General features: G+C 38.2%; 1 protein-coding gene across 1 annotated transcript in view; it reads left to right on the top strand.

The window, feature by feature from the left end:
* Window positions 1–16,642, top strand: part of RORA (RAR related orphan receptor A) — a 376,296-nt gene that overhangs the window by 258,703 nt on the left and 100,951 nt on the right. The window contains exon 2 of the mRNA XM_075764654.1: window positions 683–712. Within this exon, the coding sequence (XP_075620769.1) occupies window positions 683–712 (30 nt within the window). The remainder of the gene's footprint in view (window positions 1–682; window positions 713–16,642) is intronic.

A 16,642-nucleotide genomic window follows, 5' to 3' on the forward strand; every position in this document is an offset into this window, starting at 1 on the left:
TCTGTTGCTTTCTTAAAATGCCTCTCAAATTTCATTGGCACTGGACCATCATTGGTGATTGCCACCACATGCCTGTCTAGCACAAAAACATCTTTATTACTTCAGAAAGTGTATATTTAACAGCTTGGAGATATTTGCATCTGGCTTGGAATTATGGCAAGTAATACTCATATTGAGAGCGCTGTTCATTTGGTTTTAATGAGCATAAGCTACAGCTTGCAGTCAAGGAACTACTTGAACTTAATAATATAGCAAATGAATTATTGTACTGCTCAAATCTGTTCTGTATGGGTAGTTTGATGTGCACTAGTTAATATGAGTGTGGGAAAATTTTTAACCATGGAAAATAACAGGGGGCTTCGATAGTGTTGTTGGTATCTTCTGTTTGCATCAGCTTCAGTTTTAAAACAGCAGCACGTAGATACGCATTCCAACAAGAAAGTTTAAGCAGTACATGTTGAAACATTTATTGATGAGGTGTAAGGAGAGAATATTCTATTAAAGTCTACATGCAAAGAAGGGAGATACTCCCACCTCTAATGTACAAATCATTGCAATATTCATTCCTCTTTTATAGTGGCCACTGTGTGTCTGAAATAAAATAGTTAAATGATGAAAACCATGTGATAAGAATACACTCAGTGGTCACTTTGCTAACATTGGTATCGTTTCTTCTCTACAGGTATTTCTGTAACGAAGAAGACTCATACATGTAAGTAATGTCTTTTGATTTGGCCTTCTCTTGCAAATGGAATTCATGTTGGGCTGTGCTGTGGTGCTCAGACGATTAGCTGTTGGTCTGGTCTGAGAAGGGCCCATTTTAAAAATTCTGGTGGGTTTTCTGCTTTAGAGCGGTTCCAGTCCTCACCTGAAATGTCATCTAAATGAATATTCAATGCATGCATATATGTGTGTGTGTGCGCATTTACATATGTGTTAAGTCAGAGGGCAGAAAAAGATGTGAAGAAAGGCAGAATTCCTGGTTCTAGTATGTATACTATACAGTAGCTGATAAGTAACGTATCCAGAAAATACAGGTGAGGAGAATGGTTATATTTTTATGTGTCTATTATATATGCAGTACGATTCTAATAAAAATAAACTATTTAATTGAAAGTCTTCTGTCCCTTCCTATGCATTAACTTGTAAAGTAAATTATTCTGCGCTTGTGCTTAAGGAGCTCTTGATGAAGATGAGGAGGTCATTGTTTTGCTCTCAACCATATAAACAAACAGTCCTCATGAATGGCAGCCTTGGAAATGGACGTGGATGCGTGCATTTACTTATGTATATGCTTATTCTGAATCTTCTTCAAAGGCATCATTATTGGGGATGAACTCTCATCTACTCTGCAGTGAGTTAGAAGCGCAATTCCAAGAAAATGTTCCAATTTGTAGCTGAAGGAGTTATGTTGAGATTCTTTGGATACTGTGGAGGTTTGGAAATCTGGTAGTGCAGGAATTGTACTTGCCCTGCATCAGGTCATAAAAATAGGTGGTATTTACAGAGATATATGCATTTTAACAGGGTTATGCATTTGAAGTATGTTCACCGCAGCTTCTAGGGTTAAAGTGGTGTCATGATGTGTCTTACGCTAATTTCATTCTTATTTCATTCCTGGTTTTAAAATATTCATGTATTGAAAAATCAGACTCAAGATTATGAATTCTCACCAACAAAATACAGTTGCTTGATTTAAGAATTTCAGTTGAGAAGCTGATTTGTATGAGTTTTGAAGGAAATGTTAAATGTCATAAACTTTTAGAGCATGATGGTCCTTATCTGCTTAGGTGAGCTTGCTGCTTAATGCGTTCTTAGGGTCAGATCTGCTTTGGCTGAATGCATATATAGTTTCCTTTGAACTTCGTGGGAGTTACAGATAGGCATCTGAGGGCAGAATTTGACCCTTACGTTTCTGGTGAATATTTGAGCTCGTGCTGACTGAGATTGACAGTACAGGAGACTGAAGTCCTCTGTATATCCGCAGGCCAGGCATTGTACAGACAACTTCCTTGCACAGCCTTGCCCATGAGCTCAACCCTGGCCTGGAGCGACCACCCTCTCTAGAGGTGGTAAGTAATTCAGTATTTATGCTAGCTCAGTCTTCGGCCTCTCTCGTATAGAGGCTAATGACTGTACATGCTGGTTTGTAACGCTCCGCCTGGAATTTAGCTGAAATCACCCTATATATATTCTGTATACAGCAGTGCCATATACTGACCTGGTAGAAGAGTCACATCTGCAGTTCCAGTATTCGATACTTTTTGTAGGGAAGATTAGATAGTAACCACAGACTTAAAGAGTGTAGGAAATACGCTCTTAAGCCATACCAGACTGATAAAGTGTTGTCATTTTGTATATCTCAGTGGATGCTGTGTTTGAGACCTATGATGAAAGAAAGCTGTATTCATCAGCTGTTAGATGATTAGCTACTGTTCACCATATATGGCCTTTGATCTGGTTAAGACAGAAATTAGGGTCCAAGGGTCTTCTGTGTTGAGAACTCTGTGCTATTCTAAGAGAACTGTCAAAGAGTAGTTCCCCAATTTGTTAATCAGTTGTCATGCAATTGCTGAAGCATGAACAAGAAGGTTCTCTGAATAATGGGAAGATAAGCTTGCCCATTAAGAAAGGATTAAAATAGGAGCAATATGCTGTAATTGGCATGATGAAGATGCAGGCTACATTTGCTAGCAAATATGTAGGAGGCTTCATTCAATTTTGGTTGAAGTTCTTTTAGAATTCGTTCCTGTTAGGACAAATTCTCATAGAGCGGGAATTAATGTAAATTGTGCATCTTCGGCATTTTGGCATCACGCACAACAAGCATATTTTTTTTCCCTTATTGCCTAGATTTTTTAATTATTATTGAATAGAAGAAGTAGACGTCAAAAATCCCAGTTTTGCAATGACTTGGGGAAAAAAAAAATTATATAAACACCTAAACGCAAAAATCACAACTCAAATCTGAGTTGTTAACAACTACAAATGACAAGGAGAGAGTTTTTTTGTATCAAATCAATCTAGAGCTTGCTTATCACTCTCTGTCAGTATATATAACATATCCAAAGTAAGTTACATGGAGTAGGATTTCTGCAAAGAAATTTCAAAAGCATTCTCAAAAACACCTTGTGAATTGTATATATGTCATCTCCACTACTGTTTAGAAATGTGGATGAAGTCTTCTTATTCCAAGTTTACAATGTGTGGCATACAAGGTTGTTAATTGACTGTAAACTAACACTTATTTCTAATAACTGTTTGACTTTATTAGTGGACTATAATGCCAGAAAGTTTGATATATTATGCATTTGAAACATCAGATTAATCCTTCTCAGACTCCATCCTAATAGCCATTTTAATGGTGCAGGTTTTGTAATTGGTGGTCATGTCTCCACTACTTAGTCCTTTCTAGTTTTATTGTTTGATATTTTGGGTATATTTTACCCCCTTCTGGGCATTAGTCTGTGACAAAAGCGTTCTGTCAGCTGAAATTGAACTACTGTGCTGATGACAGGTGCTTAGGTCGTTTCTGAATCAAACAGTAGTTCAGTATTTGTATACATGCAATATAGTGCTGAAGAAATATACGTCTTTCATAATCTAACTAGCTAAATAAAACCTGGGTGATTTTCACTCTTTTTGGTATAACTGATTTTATCCAAGTATTCTGTTTCATTAGCTGCTTCTCCTCGTACTCTGTATTAGAGTTTGAGCATTACAAAATGTGCCATTTTTAAACAAGGAATGTAATACTCTTTCAAGCAGCACTAAAGGAATAAATTTTGTCAACCCCAAAATGCAGTTCATCCCTCAGTAGTTTAAACAAGCTTTTGAAGTAAAAATTCATGCCTTCTGTCTATCTGCAGAATGATTCTCTCTCGGGCTTACATGGCAATTTGTTAGGTTAACCATCGCCTGATATAACCTTCAGTCTAGCTTAGTCAGATGGTAGAGGCCAATCTCTATCCTATCTCATCTGCCATACAAAGTGAGACTTCTGGTGTTTCAGTTTTTTTGACTCAAGAAAGATATGACGGACACTTAGATTCTTTTTTGATCATTTAATTTGCACTAATATTTGTAATACAACCCTCTTCCTTTCATGTTTCATATTCTGAATAGAAAAGTATTCAAAGTGCATGGTAACTTTGACGTGCAGCTTCAGCCTTTTCTGCACATTCAGACAGGCGCTGTTGTATCGGTAATAAAAAAGATCTGAAATTCTGGGGAGTGGAAGGCTGCAAAGGACTTGGCTTTTCATACGTACTGGTTTGGGTTTATACTCAGTCCTGAAGTGTGTAGTATTTAATTTTTGGCATCTTAAATCTAAATCTTGCTATACTTCATGCAATGAGTTTAATGGCCTCTACCAGACCACTTGTGACTCAGAACCGTCACACACATAAATCACCTTATTTTTCTCCAGATCATTTCTATATCCTGGGCACTGACTTAAATAAATTTGCCTTGACTGGCTATCGAAGTAAAGGGTGGTTTCCTGTGGATGCACTCAGAAGGCTAATATTGTAATGAATCTGCGATGTAATGGAACCTTCTTCTCTCACTATTTGAATTGCAATGACCCACAGTCAGAAGCTTCACAGGAGTTTGATTACATAGCTGGAGATCCTACCTGCATAGAGGTCCAGGTACATTCAGTTATTTGCTTACCTGACATTTTTAAGATAGAAAACACCACATGGATTTTGCATAGATTTTTTCCTTTCACACAATTTTCTGTGTATGTCTCCAGAAAGCCATGCAAGACCACCTTCCATCCATTGGTAAGTTGTTCTGCAGCAGAAAAGAATGAGGAGCCCTAGCTCCTAATGACACATACTTGTTAGTGCCAAGGCAGGGACCTTGGGGGAGTGCTCTCACCTGGACTAGATGAACCCAGGTGCTACTTCAAACTAGGAGCTGCTCATTGGGTTTAACTTCCCAGTGACAGTGCACCCACAGACCACTGTCAACATGCAGTGTGGGTGATGACCCTTTGTGAGCTGAGTCCAAAGCTGTTTGACAACTGCCTACTTCATGCACTTAGATTAAATTATCACCATTTGGAGACGAGAGCCTGTTTCTTTGGGCAGTCCTAGCAATAGATAGCCAAGTGCCTCAGTTCCTATGCCTGGTCCAGCTCACTTTTCAGAGAAATTTAAGATTAAGACCTACCAGCCCGGTCTGTTCTCTCATGCCCTTATGATAAGGATTTCCCTTATTGGTAATGGAGCTTTTTAGTTGTGCTACTTTGCCACTATTCTTTCCTAAATGTCTGGCTTTCTTGAGTCAGATGTTAAAGGCTGCTGCAAAATGGTGTTCAAAATGTGCACCTCATTTTCTGTTCACAGCAATCTGATCAGTTAAGCCATTGGGAGGTTCAGCTTCATCTCAAACATATATGTATGGAATACTTTGCATTGCTTCCTGAGGTAGAATTAGGCCAGGGCAGATATACCTTCTCAGTATCTGGACAGGTTTGGTGTGGACTGTCACATTTCAGCATGTTACTACTTGTTACCTGCTCCCTGAATTACCACAGGTTTTGACACTTGCTGCTTTATTCTGTATTCAGGCAGTATATCACTGCCTGGTAATGTGTGATACCGGCAGAAACTGTGTCTGGCGATTGTGCTGTGTAGATTGCATTGTGGTAGGTAACAACCTACATTGTGGTAGGTAACAATCTGCGGACTGATTTTATTCATCCTTTATTATCTGTGTTTTCTTGTGATGCAAATAGATGTACTAGACTATCACATGCAGCACTGTATATTTTATATTTTCATAACCCGAGATATATCCAGATTGAACAGAAAATACTTCTACCAAAACCCTCTATAGATTAAGACTCCTTTTATCTGTAAGATAGTTGCCCTTTATTTCAAACTTGGCACTTCTTGCCTTTCGTGATTTACTGAAATAGATATTCTAGAGTAATTTTTCTGTAACAGTTACGTCAGTAGGCATCTCTGTATGAATTCCTTCATTTTGGATTAAATATTCCTTACACTGAAATTATCCTTTAAGTTAGTTTCTGGCAGAGAAGAAATGTTTCCAGAGCTAGGTGCTGATTTTAATGACATGAGCTCCTGCTGGAAAATTAAGTGGGGCCTGTGTGCTTTTAATGTTTATCACTAAATAAAGCATTTGCATTAAGAGCTGGCAGCTTTGTTGGCAAAAGGTGGAAGTAAACCAGTAAACCCATCTCTTCTGCTGAGATACCACACCAAGCACCTCTCCCGACCCCTCCCCTTACTTCCACATCACACCCTGGGACTATTCCTACACTCATCTTGTAGTAGCTGTTGGTCTAGAGAAGTATCTTGACTCCGTGTACTTCAATGAGACTTACCTTTAAGCTAAGTGGCCGGTTCGCGTTGCAAGTCTACACTGCAACTGGAAGGTTTGATTATTTGATCAGTTTGAATGTGTACTGCCTACTATATTTAACAAGACCTCAGAAGTTGGAGTGACAAAGTTCAAGTGCCTCAATAGATACCCATTATCCTGACAAGCCCCTCAGCTCTTGGCTGGAGCCTGGGGTGCTGTAGCTTCATTGCTGCTGCAGCACGACTAGCCAAAACAGGGTGTCTTGTTCTTTAGGCAGAGGCACGCTCTTAATACTATCCCGAGCAGAGATCCATTCCTAAATTGTGTCCTTTGTATCTTTGGCTCTAAGCAGTTGCTAAGGAAAGGACATGGCTTGTTAGAAACTAAGAGGCTGATTTGGGGCAGGAGACAGCTCTTCAGCTTCTCAGATGTCCAAATATCCTAGAACTGTTGTTCACCAAAGTTCTACAAGCGAATTAAGGTTTGCAGCTTAATTGAACCCAAGACCTAGATTTCCTCTTTTTCTCTAATTTTACTTTTAACATTATATTTATAGCCACTGCTGAAGATTGCTTCTTGAATTTTGTTAGTTATTTTGCTTAATTGCATTAAAGGGAAAATAACTGATTTTTTTTTTCTGATCTGACTTATAATTACTTGGTACATCTACTGTGCATTGTATTGTCGTATTGTATTCACCTCGTGTTTTTCATGTGCCAGCTAAAGTAAATGATAGTTTTCCCTCACAAAATAGGAGCCTGCAGAAAACTGATGGTTAACAGAATCTGCTGTTAGCACCAAAGCCTAAAGAGAACAGGTGAAAACTAAACCCTGTCCCCTGAGGCCAATAAAATAGCTGTTTGGTCCCCTGTGTGTAACCTCCTAATAACTTTACTGGGCAGCCTTAAGATCCCTTGGGGGCTTCTCTGCAAGAGCACTCCCTCTCTTTGTTCAGATTGCTTATTAAAAATGATTTTATAATGAAGTTGCCTCAAATAGCAGCTACTTTCCTACTTGTCCTTGAAGCACTGTTTGCCCTGGTGAAGAGTCTGAAGACAACTATCTAGGGCTTTTCTCTTGTTCAAAACTTTTACTGAACTACTGCTACACTTTTTTTTTTCCTGTCAGCCAAAGAAAACCTCTTCATCAGCAGCTAGATATTGTACCTTTACTCCTGCTTTGAAGCCATCCCTGTAAAAAGTTAGTTTTGGGTGCCAGCATTATCAATCGATCAGTTTTAGTCCCTGCCACACAAAACACTATGGCAGGGACTTGTTCAGTGCTTGCGAGAGAATGAATGTTGTCATTGTGGTGGCCAAGTTATTGAGTGCAGGGGCAAAGATGAAGGCATTGGTAAATAATGCAGAGAGGAGGGAATATTTCTAAAATTGGAAAATATTTCTGGCTGTCTTGGGAGAAAGAGTACGCAGAGTGACAATGCTGCTTGTGAATGTGTGACACTCATGACATGGATACAGGTGAAAATCTGTGGATGCTCAGGTTCTTCATGGTAGGTCTCCAGCAGTGAAACACTTTCTCTGTGAAGGTTCTGATATTTGTGAGAGAGACTAGCCCTTTGCCCCTGTGGAAGCAGGTGTGGGTAAAGCATTGGGAGAACTTTTTATTAATGTATGTTTTATGCCCTCACAGAATAACTGGTCAGAAGTGAGACAAATCTGATGCCTCTAATCTTCTATTAGCTTCCCAAAAGCGTGGCTTCTGCCTGGGCCCCAACCCTTTGGCACAGTTAGAAGGAACATTTCATTTTCTCTAAGGCGGATGGAGCAGGCAATTAAATGCACTGCCCTGGAAGTCCCATGGGGAACTCTGTCTGTTAGCTGCACTTGAAGCTACTGTCAAGTCTCTTCTCTGGTTCTGTTCTGAGTATATGGAGCAGCTTCTGTCTACATGGGATTTTTGGCTGTAACTGTTAATTATGGACTTATTTTACTCAGAGTTTTCTGGCAAATACCTTGAGATAGGTTTTGCTGTGCCTTTATAGGGAAGTAGCATGCAAACTACACAAAGGTAAAAAAACTGCAGAGGTGAAAATTTATTTTGGCAAATGGTGACTGGTAAGGATTTGCAAACTGTTAATCATCCAGCATTAAAATGTATATGTGTGTGTGTATGTTGGATTATAGTTCAGATGCTTGTAAATTACAGTTACCTAGCAAACTCAATTAGACAAGGCAGAAGAAAGGAAGCTGTCTTAAATTTTGCAGGTCTTTATCTAGCGGTAACTCCTGACCCTTTCCATGCCTCTAATACATATTAATAGAGGTTACAAATGAACGAATTCCAATTCTGCTGACACTTCATTTCTTTTTCTGATCTACCCTGTGGAAGCATTACAAGATGGGCAGGGACATTCTCTTTCATGTTTAAAAAATGATTTGGAGGCCCATGTTTTAAGGAATGATGAAGTGTTGGGAGAGCATTAGGAGGTTTCTGACATTAGACACCTAAATTCTGTCAGTGTGGTTGATGGATATTAAGAGATTGTGGATGTGACATAAAAATAATTTTCAACTGTTTGTGAATGTGGGCAGTAAATACATTGGGAACGTCTGCCACGTTCCCTTATACCCAAGTCTTGCCTTACAATTCCCCAGCAAGTTGTTCCTATGCCTTTTGTACCCTTCTCCTTTCTATTAGTTCCTAAGGCCATTTATCTGATGTTAGAAATACTGAATTAAGTCATGAATGTCCCTCATGCAAAAAAGCACTCTAACAGAGAAAGCGTAGGACTGATCTGAATCCTGCGGCAGCTGCGTTAAGGATTCCTATTGGCTGAAACGTGCTCTGATCAGATCTTAAAACACATTATCTTCTTTTGTTGTTGTTTCTAAAGTCTCCTGTCTTTAGAACTCTCACAGCTGTTACATGAAGTTAATGTTTCCAGCTTGATAAGAACAGCTATCCACAATTTTGGTACGGTTGTTGCTTACAGAGGAGAACTGTGTTATGGGCATGTTATTTTACTCTCCACACTCTGAGACTTTAATCCAACTCTGAGAGCAGTAGAAGTTACTCCTGGCAAAGTCATGAAGTTAAATAGTTTTTGCAGTTTTTGAGTGGATTGGGCACCAGAAAACTGACAGATGAGACTTGTCCAAATCTGCTTTTGCGTTTTGGATATTTTTCAAGGCAAACAATGTGAAAACAAATAGGAAGTATTAGTGCTCACAACTTTCTTCTTTAGTATGTGGGTCGCATATTTTGACTCTGAATAGTCTGAGTCTAGGCAGCTCTAACTACACATACAGAGAAACAGCAATACACTGGAAGCCTTTTTACTACATCCTTTGCAATAGTGTCCTAAAAGATAATTGCACTTACTAAAGATGACTTGTGCAAGACACTGTCAGTTTGATCAGTTCCTTAAGTCACATCAGTCTTTGAGGTAAGTCTTTGTCTTTGTGAATGGATTGTGACCAAGTACAGCAAAGTGTTGGGATGAAATTAGAATATAGCATGATTATTTATGCCTGGTAGCCCCTTTGTTCAAAGACCAAAAGTCACAGTGTGTTCTCAAAGTAGATGGTTTATTCCCGTGGACGTATCACTGCTACTTTTTTCACACATTGAGAAGAGTCTGTCCTCAGAGTTTTCTGCTCACATTCATTTTGTTTCATGACATTGTTTCTTATAACACAATATTGCATTTTTGTTGTAGTAAGGCTGAATTCTAATGATTCTAAAGCAAGCTCAGTCATATGGACTTCTCCAAGGTTGGTATCTGAACCAAAAAAAGCACATTTTATTACCTGAATTTTGAAACCAGGGACTGATTCCATCATTCTTAATAGACTCATTTATTTGACAGTGCATTGCTAGACTTGTGCAGTTGCCTTTCTGAAACAACTATTGAACCTGAAAAGGGCTTTTTAATGTATGTTGATGGCTAACCTTATTAGGACTGTAAAAATATTGGAAGTTTTTGCAGCCTTTCTCTGACAACATCAACCTGGAATTATTTAAATGTTCACCCCAGTCGGGAGCATAGTTTCATGCAGGCAACGTATATAGGGCAGCTCCTTATGGCAGATCAGGTAGTCACTCTAACTCATACTGAATAGCTTGTTCTTAATCTTATGACCAAATTATGATGATATTTGTGAAGTTCTTATTTTAAAAACAGTTTTGCTGGTCAGAGTTTTTTTCCCTGCTAGGTCTGCTAACATAATGAAGTATCGTTAATGCTCACCTGAAGAGGACAAAAAGCCTCAAAGGGCAGTGTGGGTCAGTTTGAAGAACTAAAATTTGGGGTTGAAAAGCAGGAGCAGAAACAGATTCACCCAAAATTAAATAAAATCCCAACAGAATTTGGGATACAGACTTTTTAAAATTCAACTTTATTTTTCTTTCTTCGTAACAGTTAAAATGGTTTGAGGTATATTGACAAAATGCTACATCTTTGAGGGGGGGAGCAGGCAGGGACAACAGTGCGGACAGCTTTTCAGAAATCTTGCTAGATGTGAGTCATAGTTAAATAGGAGTACAGGTGATTCTTGGGGTTCCTGTGGATCAAAAGGTAGTGACAGATACTTTGTCACTTCAGAAACTTCAAGTTTCTGAGTACATAAATGCCATCTGCATTTGTGTTTGTAATTTGCACGAAGGATGCAAAGATCTGCTTACCTTAACTATGCTCACATACAAGTTGCTTATGCAAAATTCTTCATTAAACCAAAAGACTCAGAACACGTGGTGCCTGGTGTTATTTTAGTATGGGGGAGTAGTTGGATTTCCTGTTGTATTTTAATAGCTGTGTTTCAGTTTAAAACAGGAGAAGAAATATTGTGCTTTCATGATATAAGAAAAAACCCACAATTTTTCTGTAATGCCATAATGATTTCCTTTCTATCAACTATATGTGCACTATAAAAGCATAGTTAAAATATGCATGATTTGGCATATACAGATGTGCTTATGAGCACACATTGAAATAAGCATCATAATACTGAAATAGCTTTTTTCTAAATATGTTTCACACAGAGAAAGACAGAGAGGAAAAGAGTCAGTAATACTAAGTACCAAAATTACATCCTCCAGTCTGAATACCTTTGAATTCCAGTGTGAATATCCTTTGCTGCTTTATCTCTTGCTATTATAAGGCACTATAGTTGTAGAACCTAGATTTGGTCTTTAAGCCCAATGCAGTCACCTTGCCTTAAATTACTGTATTGTATGGTTTTGGATTCACTGTTCACTTCATCAAAGGAGTAGATCTCACCTAAACAGAAGTTACAGTTTTAAGGGATTGCAACTGGGACTTCAGGAAGCTTCTCCTCTTAACCTTACTGCCATTAATGGTAAAATCCTTGACTTAAATGGAAGTAAGTTCATCCTTCAATGAGTTATTGTAAAAAATATAATCAGTAAATTAAACAGGAAGCCTTGACAAAGAGGATGATAACTTTGCTGCAAAAACTAAGACTGTTGTGAGACCTTTTTGCTATCTGGCTTAGCTTCCCCTGTATGTATGATCCGTTCTTGTTTAAGGTTAACTATCAGGTGCCAGTTGTAGCAGTGGGACTTGCTGTGAACAACAGACTAGACACACCCTCAAAGCAATTTCCTCTTCTTTCTTTTTTTTTTTTTTTCTTTTTTTTTTGAGATGTTTACCACCGACTTCAAAAGCCAGTTCACAACAGTGATGGTATTCTTGCAGTCTTCTGGAAATTCATTTTAGGCTTTATTTAATCTCTGTGCAACGGGGGTAGGGAAACTTCTGGTTTCAGAAAGCCAGTAAATGACCAAAGCCATGTAGTGATTTCCTTTTAGATATAGTCATCAGTTGATAACCATCCTTCCCACCAATGTTTGTCTGAAGAGCTGTTTCCTTATCTTTGTTACTGTTACCTAACTGATACATAGATAGGTGTGATACTTGCTGGCTGTAAAGACAACTTTTACAGATAAGGCAAGTTTCCTGTTTAAACTCTTAACATGTCTTTCACTCTGACCCGTTACTCTTTTTCCCTCCCTATATTGCCGACTTACTCCAGAGTTATGGTCCTTGAAGTAAAAATGGAAGTAAAAGGGTCATCCAAAAGGATGATTTTACATGCTGTTTGAGGATGTAAGAGTACTAAAGGCTGGCTGAAAATAATTGTCCTGTGGAACAGAGCTTTTGATATTTCAAAAAATATTTCACTGAAATAGTCTAAGGTTTTTTTCTGCAGTTTTCAGGAGGAAGGTAGGAAAACCCCCTGTTAACTCAGAACAGGGTGAGTAGCGTGTCCTTCACCTGGGATGGTGGTGACTTGACTTTAAGAGCTGGCCTAGAAACAAGAAAGTTCAGGTACTTCAACCTTAAATTCCCACATCCTGTTAACATGACTTCACCACCTCACTGTCAGCTGTTTTGAGAGCAGATTTTAGTATGAAATCCTGTCCTTGATGAAGCAGCAATATATATTCCTCTGGAATATTTCATCTTTGACAAGCAAACAATGTTGTCATCAAAAAATCCCCAGCCATTTCTAACAAGGAACCTTAGGAAAGAGACACCGAGAACCTTGACTTGGGAACAAATAGTTTGTGAACCTATTAATATTCTTTGTGAAACTAATACCTGACAATCCCACTTTGCCAAGAAAATTCCCCCTACTGCATGTTATTTTGCTGCTTTTCACTGACACTGGATGGGAGGATAGTCACTCCAGGCAGGAACCTATCACTTGTTTTGCAAATAGACTGCTTTCCTCACTCCAGGGTTAAATCTGCAGTTAGACTATGGTCCAGCCTAGTAAGTGGTATTGCAATATGATAAGTGCAAAACTGAGAAGGCTTATGTGTAGCTACTTACTTTCTTGACTCAAGGTATTGAGTTCCTGGTCTTGAAATCACAAAGCTGAGCATGTGAATGTGGCAGACTTTTGACTATATGTTCTGGATAAGCAACAAAAGACTACCTACATATGTATTTCTACTGTATTGCAGGTGGGTATAGGTTGTCCAGTAAATCTTAGGTGTTCTGTTGTGTCAGATTTGGCTTGCATATACAAAAATGACTTAATGGCACTGGCATAGTAAACCTCCATGATGCTTCTCTCCAAATCAAACTCGATAGTGCTCTTTCTGACAACTAAAAGGTCTATTCAGCAGTTATAAATTGAATGATTAAGTGTTAGTTTGACATGGACCCCTCCCGCTGGTGGGATTTGGGTACTTGTTGAGAGACTTTAATATTCACTACAAAAGTTTGTAGAACCTGTATTATTCCATTCTCCTTCTTCCCTTTCCTGTCCCTTTGCTAATCTCCACACAAAATCTTTCTCTTAGGCACTTGTCATTAAAAAATAGCTCAATTTCTAAATAGATAAATTACCAAAGTGCAAATATAATTTGCTCAAAGCCAAAAAAAAAAAAAAAAATTAATTCACTAAGCTAGTTCTGAGGGACATGCCCAAAAATAATCATTCCCTTTATTAGGTTAGTTCATTGCTGGATAATAAATCCAGAAGAAGTTTTTAATTAACTATTTAAGTAGTTTTAGCTCAAGTTAATCTTTTCTGCTTTTAGCTTCTATTGTTTTCCAGTTTGCAATCGCTGAACACAGTTAAATGGATGATCCCTTTGATGGGTTTTATGTACTTGTTACACATTTGCTTCCAAATAGTTTTGAGGTTATATTTCTATTATGATTGTTGTTATTCTTAAAGCTTTAGAGGGACAGAAGAAAAAGGAAAGGAGAAGCAAAAAGAAAGAGGAAAGGATGTAGTTGCTATTTATCTAAAAGTTGTGTGTCAATTCGATATATTTGCACCTATTATGTAAGAAGAGAGACAGAAACTTCGGCTGAAGTAGGTGGTCAAATTGTATATAAAGGAATGGCAACAGGAACTAAGTGATGGCAAATTTTATATTTGATCCATTAAAGGTGTTAAACTTCTGTTTCCTTCCAGTGAGATCATAACTCATCACTCTACTACCTACGTGCATCAAGCTAAACATGCCCAGATTACAAGAGCAAAAGTGTTTAGCCTCTTTCAAAAAAGCACTTGTAGGATGCTTCCTGTAGGAATCTGCATATAACAGCAACTACTAATTTAAATCTGATGCTGTCCATACTCTGAACATATCATTTTCGTAAAAATACTGTTTTTCTTTGAAGGCTTCACTTTCTATGTGAAGCCTTCACTTCTTTAATTGTTGTACTGTTGATTTTCCTCATGAGATTTTTTTCCCATCAGAGACGAGAGATGATCAAAGACAGGCGCAGTGACATAAAGGCAAGAGAAAAGTTGTGTATCGTCTGGAATCAGTAGGAAAACTGCCCTTGGTTTTAGAGCCAGAAAATCTTGTTCATTGCAAAATGGTATGGCTTCTTCTGTATGCCCACAGTGTACAGCATACTGTATTTAGTTGGGTTTTACTCTATTGTACAGGTATTAACTTAAGTAAGGAAAGAAACTAGGATCTTATCGGACTCTTTGCCAATCGGGTAATACAGTTCTCCCAAACCGCCCCATCCATGTGTATCAGCTTTCTCCACTTATCAAATGCAGCACTCGTGTCTTTTGGTGCTTTTAAATGAGTTTCCAAAAACATCTTTATTCCAAATTTGAAAAGAGGTACAAATAATTTTGTTAGCTGTTGTATTTGACCCTTCATTGGTTATTTAATGTAAATGTGAATCCTAAACGTCTTGATTTTTAGTTTATGTTTTGCAGATGATTTTGTGTGTGTATGCTTAGTGTTGAGAAAAGTATTTCCATTTCATTTCTAACCATGGGTTTTTCATGGAAACAAATCATCTATAACACATTGTATTTCTATGAAAACACAAGCTTATTAAATGTCAAACAGTTTATGTTTTCATGGCAGTCATGTTGAAACTGGCACATTCACTGTGTCAGTGTTTTATGGTGTAAGCATAAAACTGTCAGATTGTCAATGTTCAGACGTGAAAAGGTCTGAAGTCTCGCACATGGAGGAGGAGAAATTAGGCTCTTGTCAATTAGCAGGTGGTGGTAATTTAGGCATGTTTGTCTGAGGCTTGTATTAAGATAATAGGAACTCCGTAGCCTGATTATCCTCAAATATTTAAGCTGATAAAGAGGTGGCATCAGTGTCGAAGTCAGAGTCATTTGTGCTTACTAAGGGCTGACTATAAATATCAGGGTTGCTGGTGGAGCTTGAAGTGTCTTTGCACATTTAACTTTATCACTCAGCTCATACATTGCAGAAATTGTTTTAAAAAAGCAAGGAAGCTGGGCAAAATAACTCCAGACGGGTGTACATACCCTGTGCTTACTGGAGCCGACGGATCTTAGGGACTGTAGTAAGGGTTTTGGCATTGCCCAACCATTTGGGAATTGTAACTGCAGGTTCACGGGTCACATTGTAACAGGCTGAAAAATTACTGTCAAAGCAGACTGGCTCCTGGAAGAGAGCAGAGCCTACTGGGTAAGCTTACAGCAAAAGAAGTCTGGTGTCAGTAAGGCAGGGCATGTTGAATAAGCTGTAGTTTATCAGTAAGTGATCCTTGTTATATGGAAACTACACTCACATCAAAGTCTGTTATTGTTCTACTGATGGGTGTGGGGGGCATCAGACTGTTAAAGGAAAGATTAAGAAAGTATGTGATGCGTATGGAACAGGTGATATCCCTAAAGGATAATACTTGTACAAGAAAAGCCCTTTTAGCTCTCCCACCCTCATCATTCTTACATTTTTAAAAAACCACAACACTATTGCCCTGCTGATCTTGACATTTCCAGTATATATGGGTTAAAAGGCAGTAAAATCAATTTTTGCTTCTATCAAGCTGTGCTATATTTTATAGTGTAAATTGATGTTGATCATATGGTTTAATTGAATATGACTCTACCTAGAAATGGCTCATTCTTCACGTGCAAAAATTTGCAGGAGTAATTTGCAAGTTTGAGTGCAGTTGTGTATATTACCCTATGACAGTATGCAAATAATTAGGGGGAAAAATAGCTATTTACTTTATTATCTCTATAGGCAAAATGTACACATTTTACATGCACATTTAAACTGTATTTCCTCTCCTTGTGATTGTAGAAAAGCCTTCATTACCTTTCTCTGCAATGAATTTTAAGTTTCACAGTGGAATTAACTAAATGGTTTGTTTTGTTTTGAACCCTAATGGATGGGATTTAAATCCAGCTTTCACATCACACAGGAAATGCCTTTCAGTATCTTTTTTACTCTGTTCTGTGGTTGTCTCTTCTGTGCAGCAAAACTGAAGACAACTTCTCATTGTTGGAAAAAATTGTAGCACTTGACTCAAAGTAGTACAGATGCTCTGAGTTCCTTACACGGAGTT

This window comes from Balearica regulorum, chromosome 12, assembly GCF_011004875.1.
Source record: "Balearica regulorum gibbericeps isolate bBalReg1 chromosome 12, bBalReg1.pri, whole genome shotgun sequence".
Taxonomy (NCBI): domain Eukaryota; kingdom Metazoa; phylum Chordata; class Aves; order Gruiformes; family Gruidae; genus Balearica; species Balearica regulorum.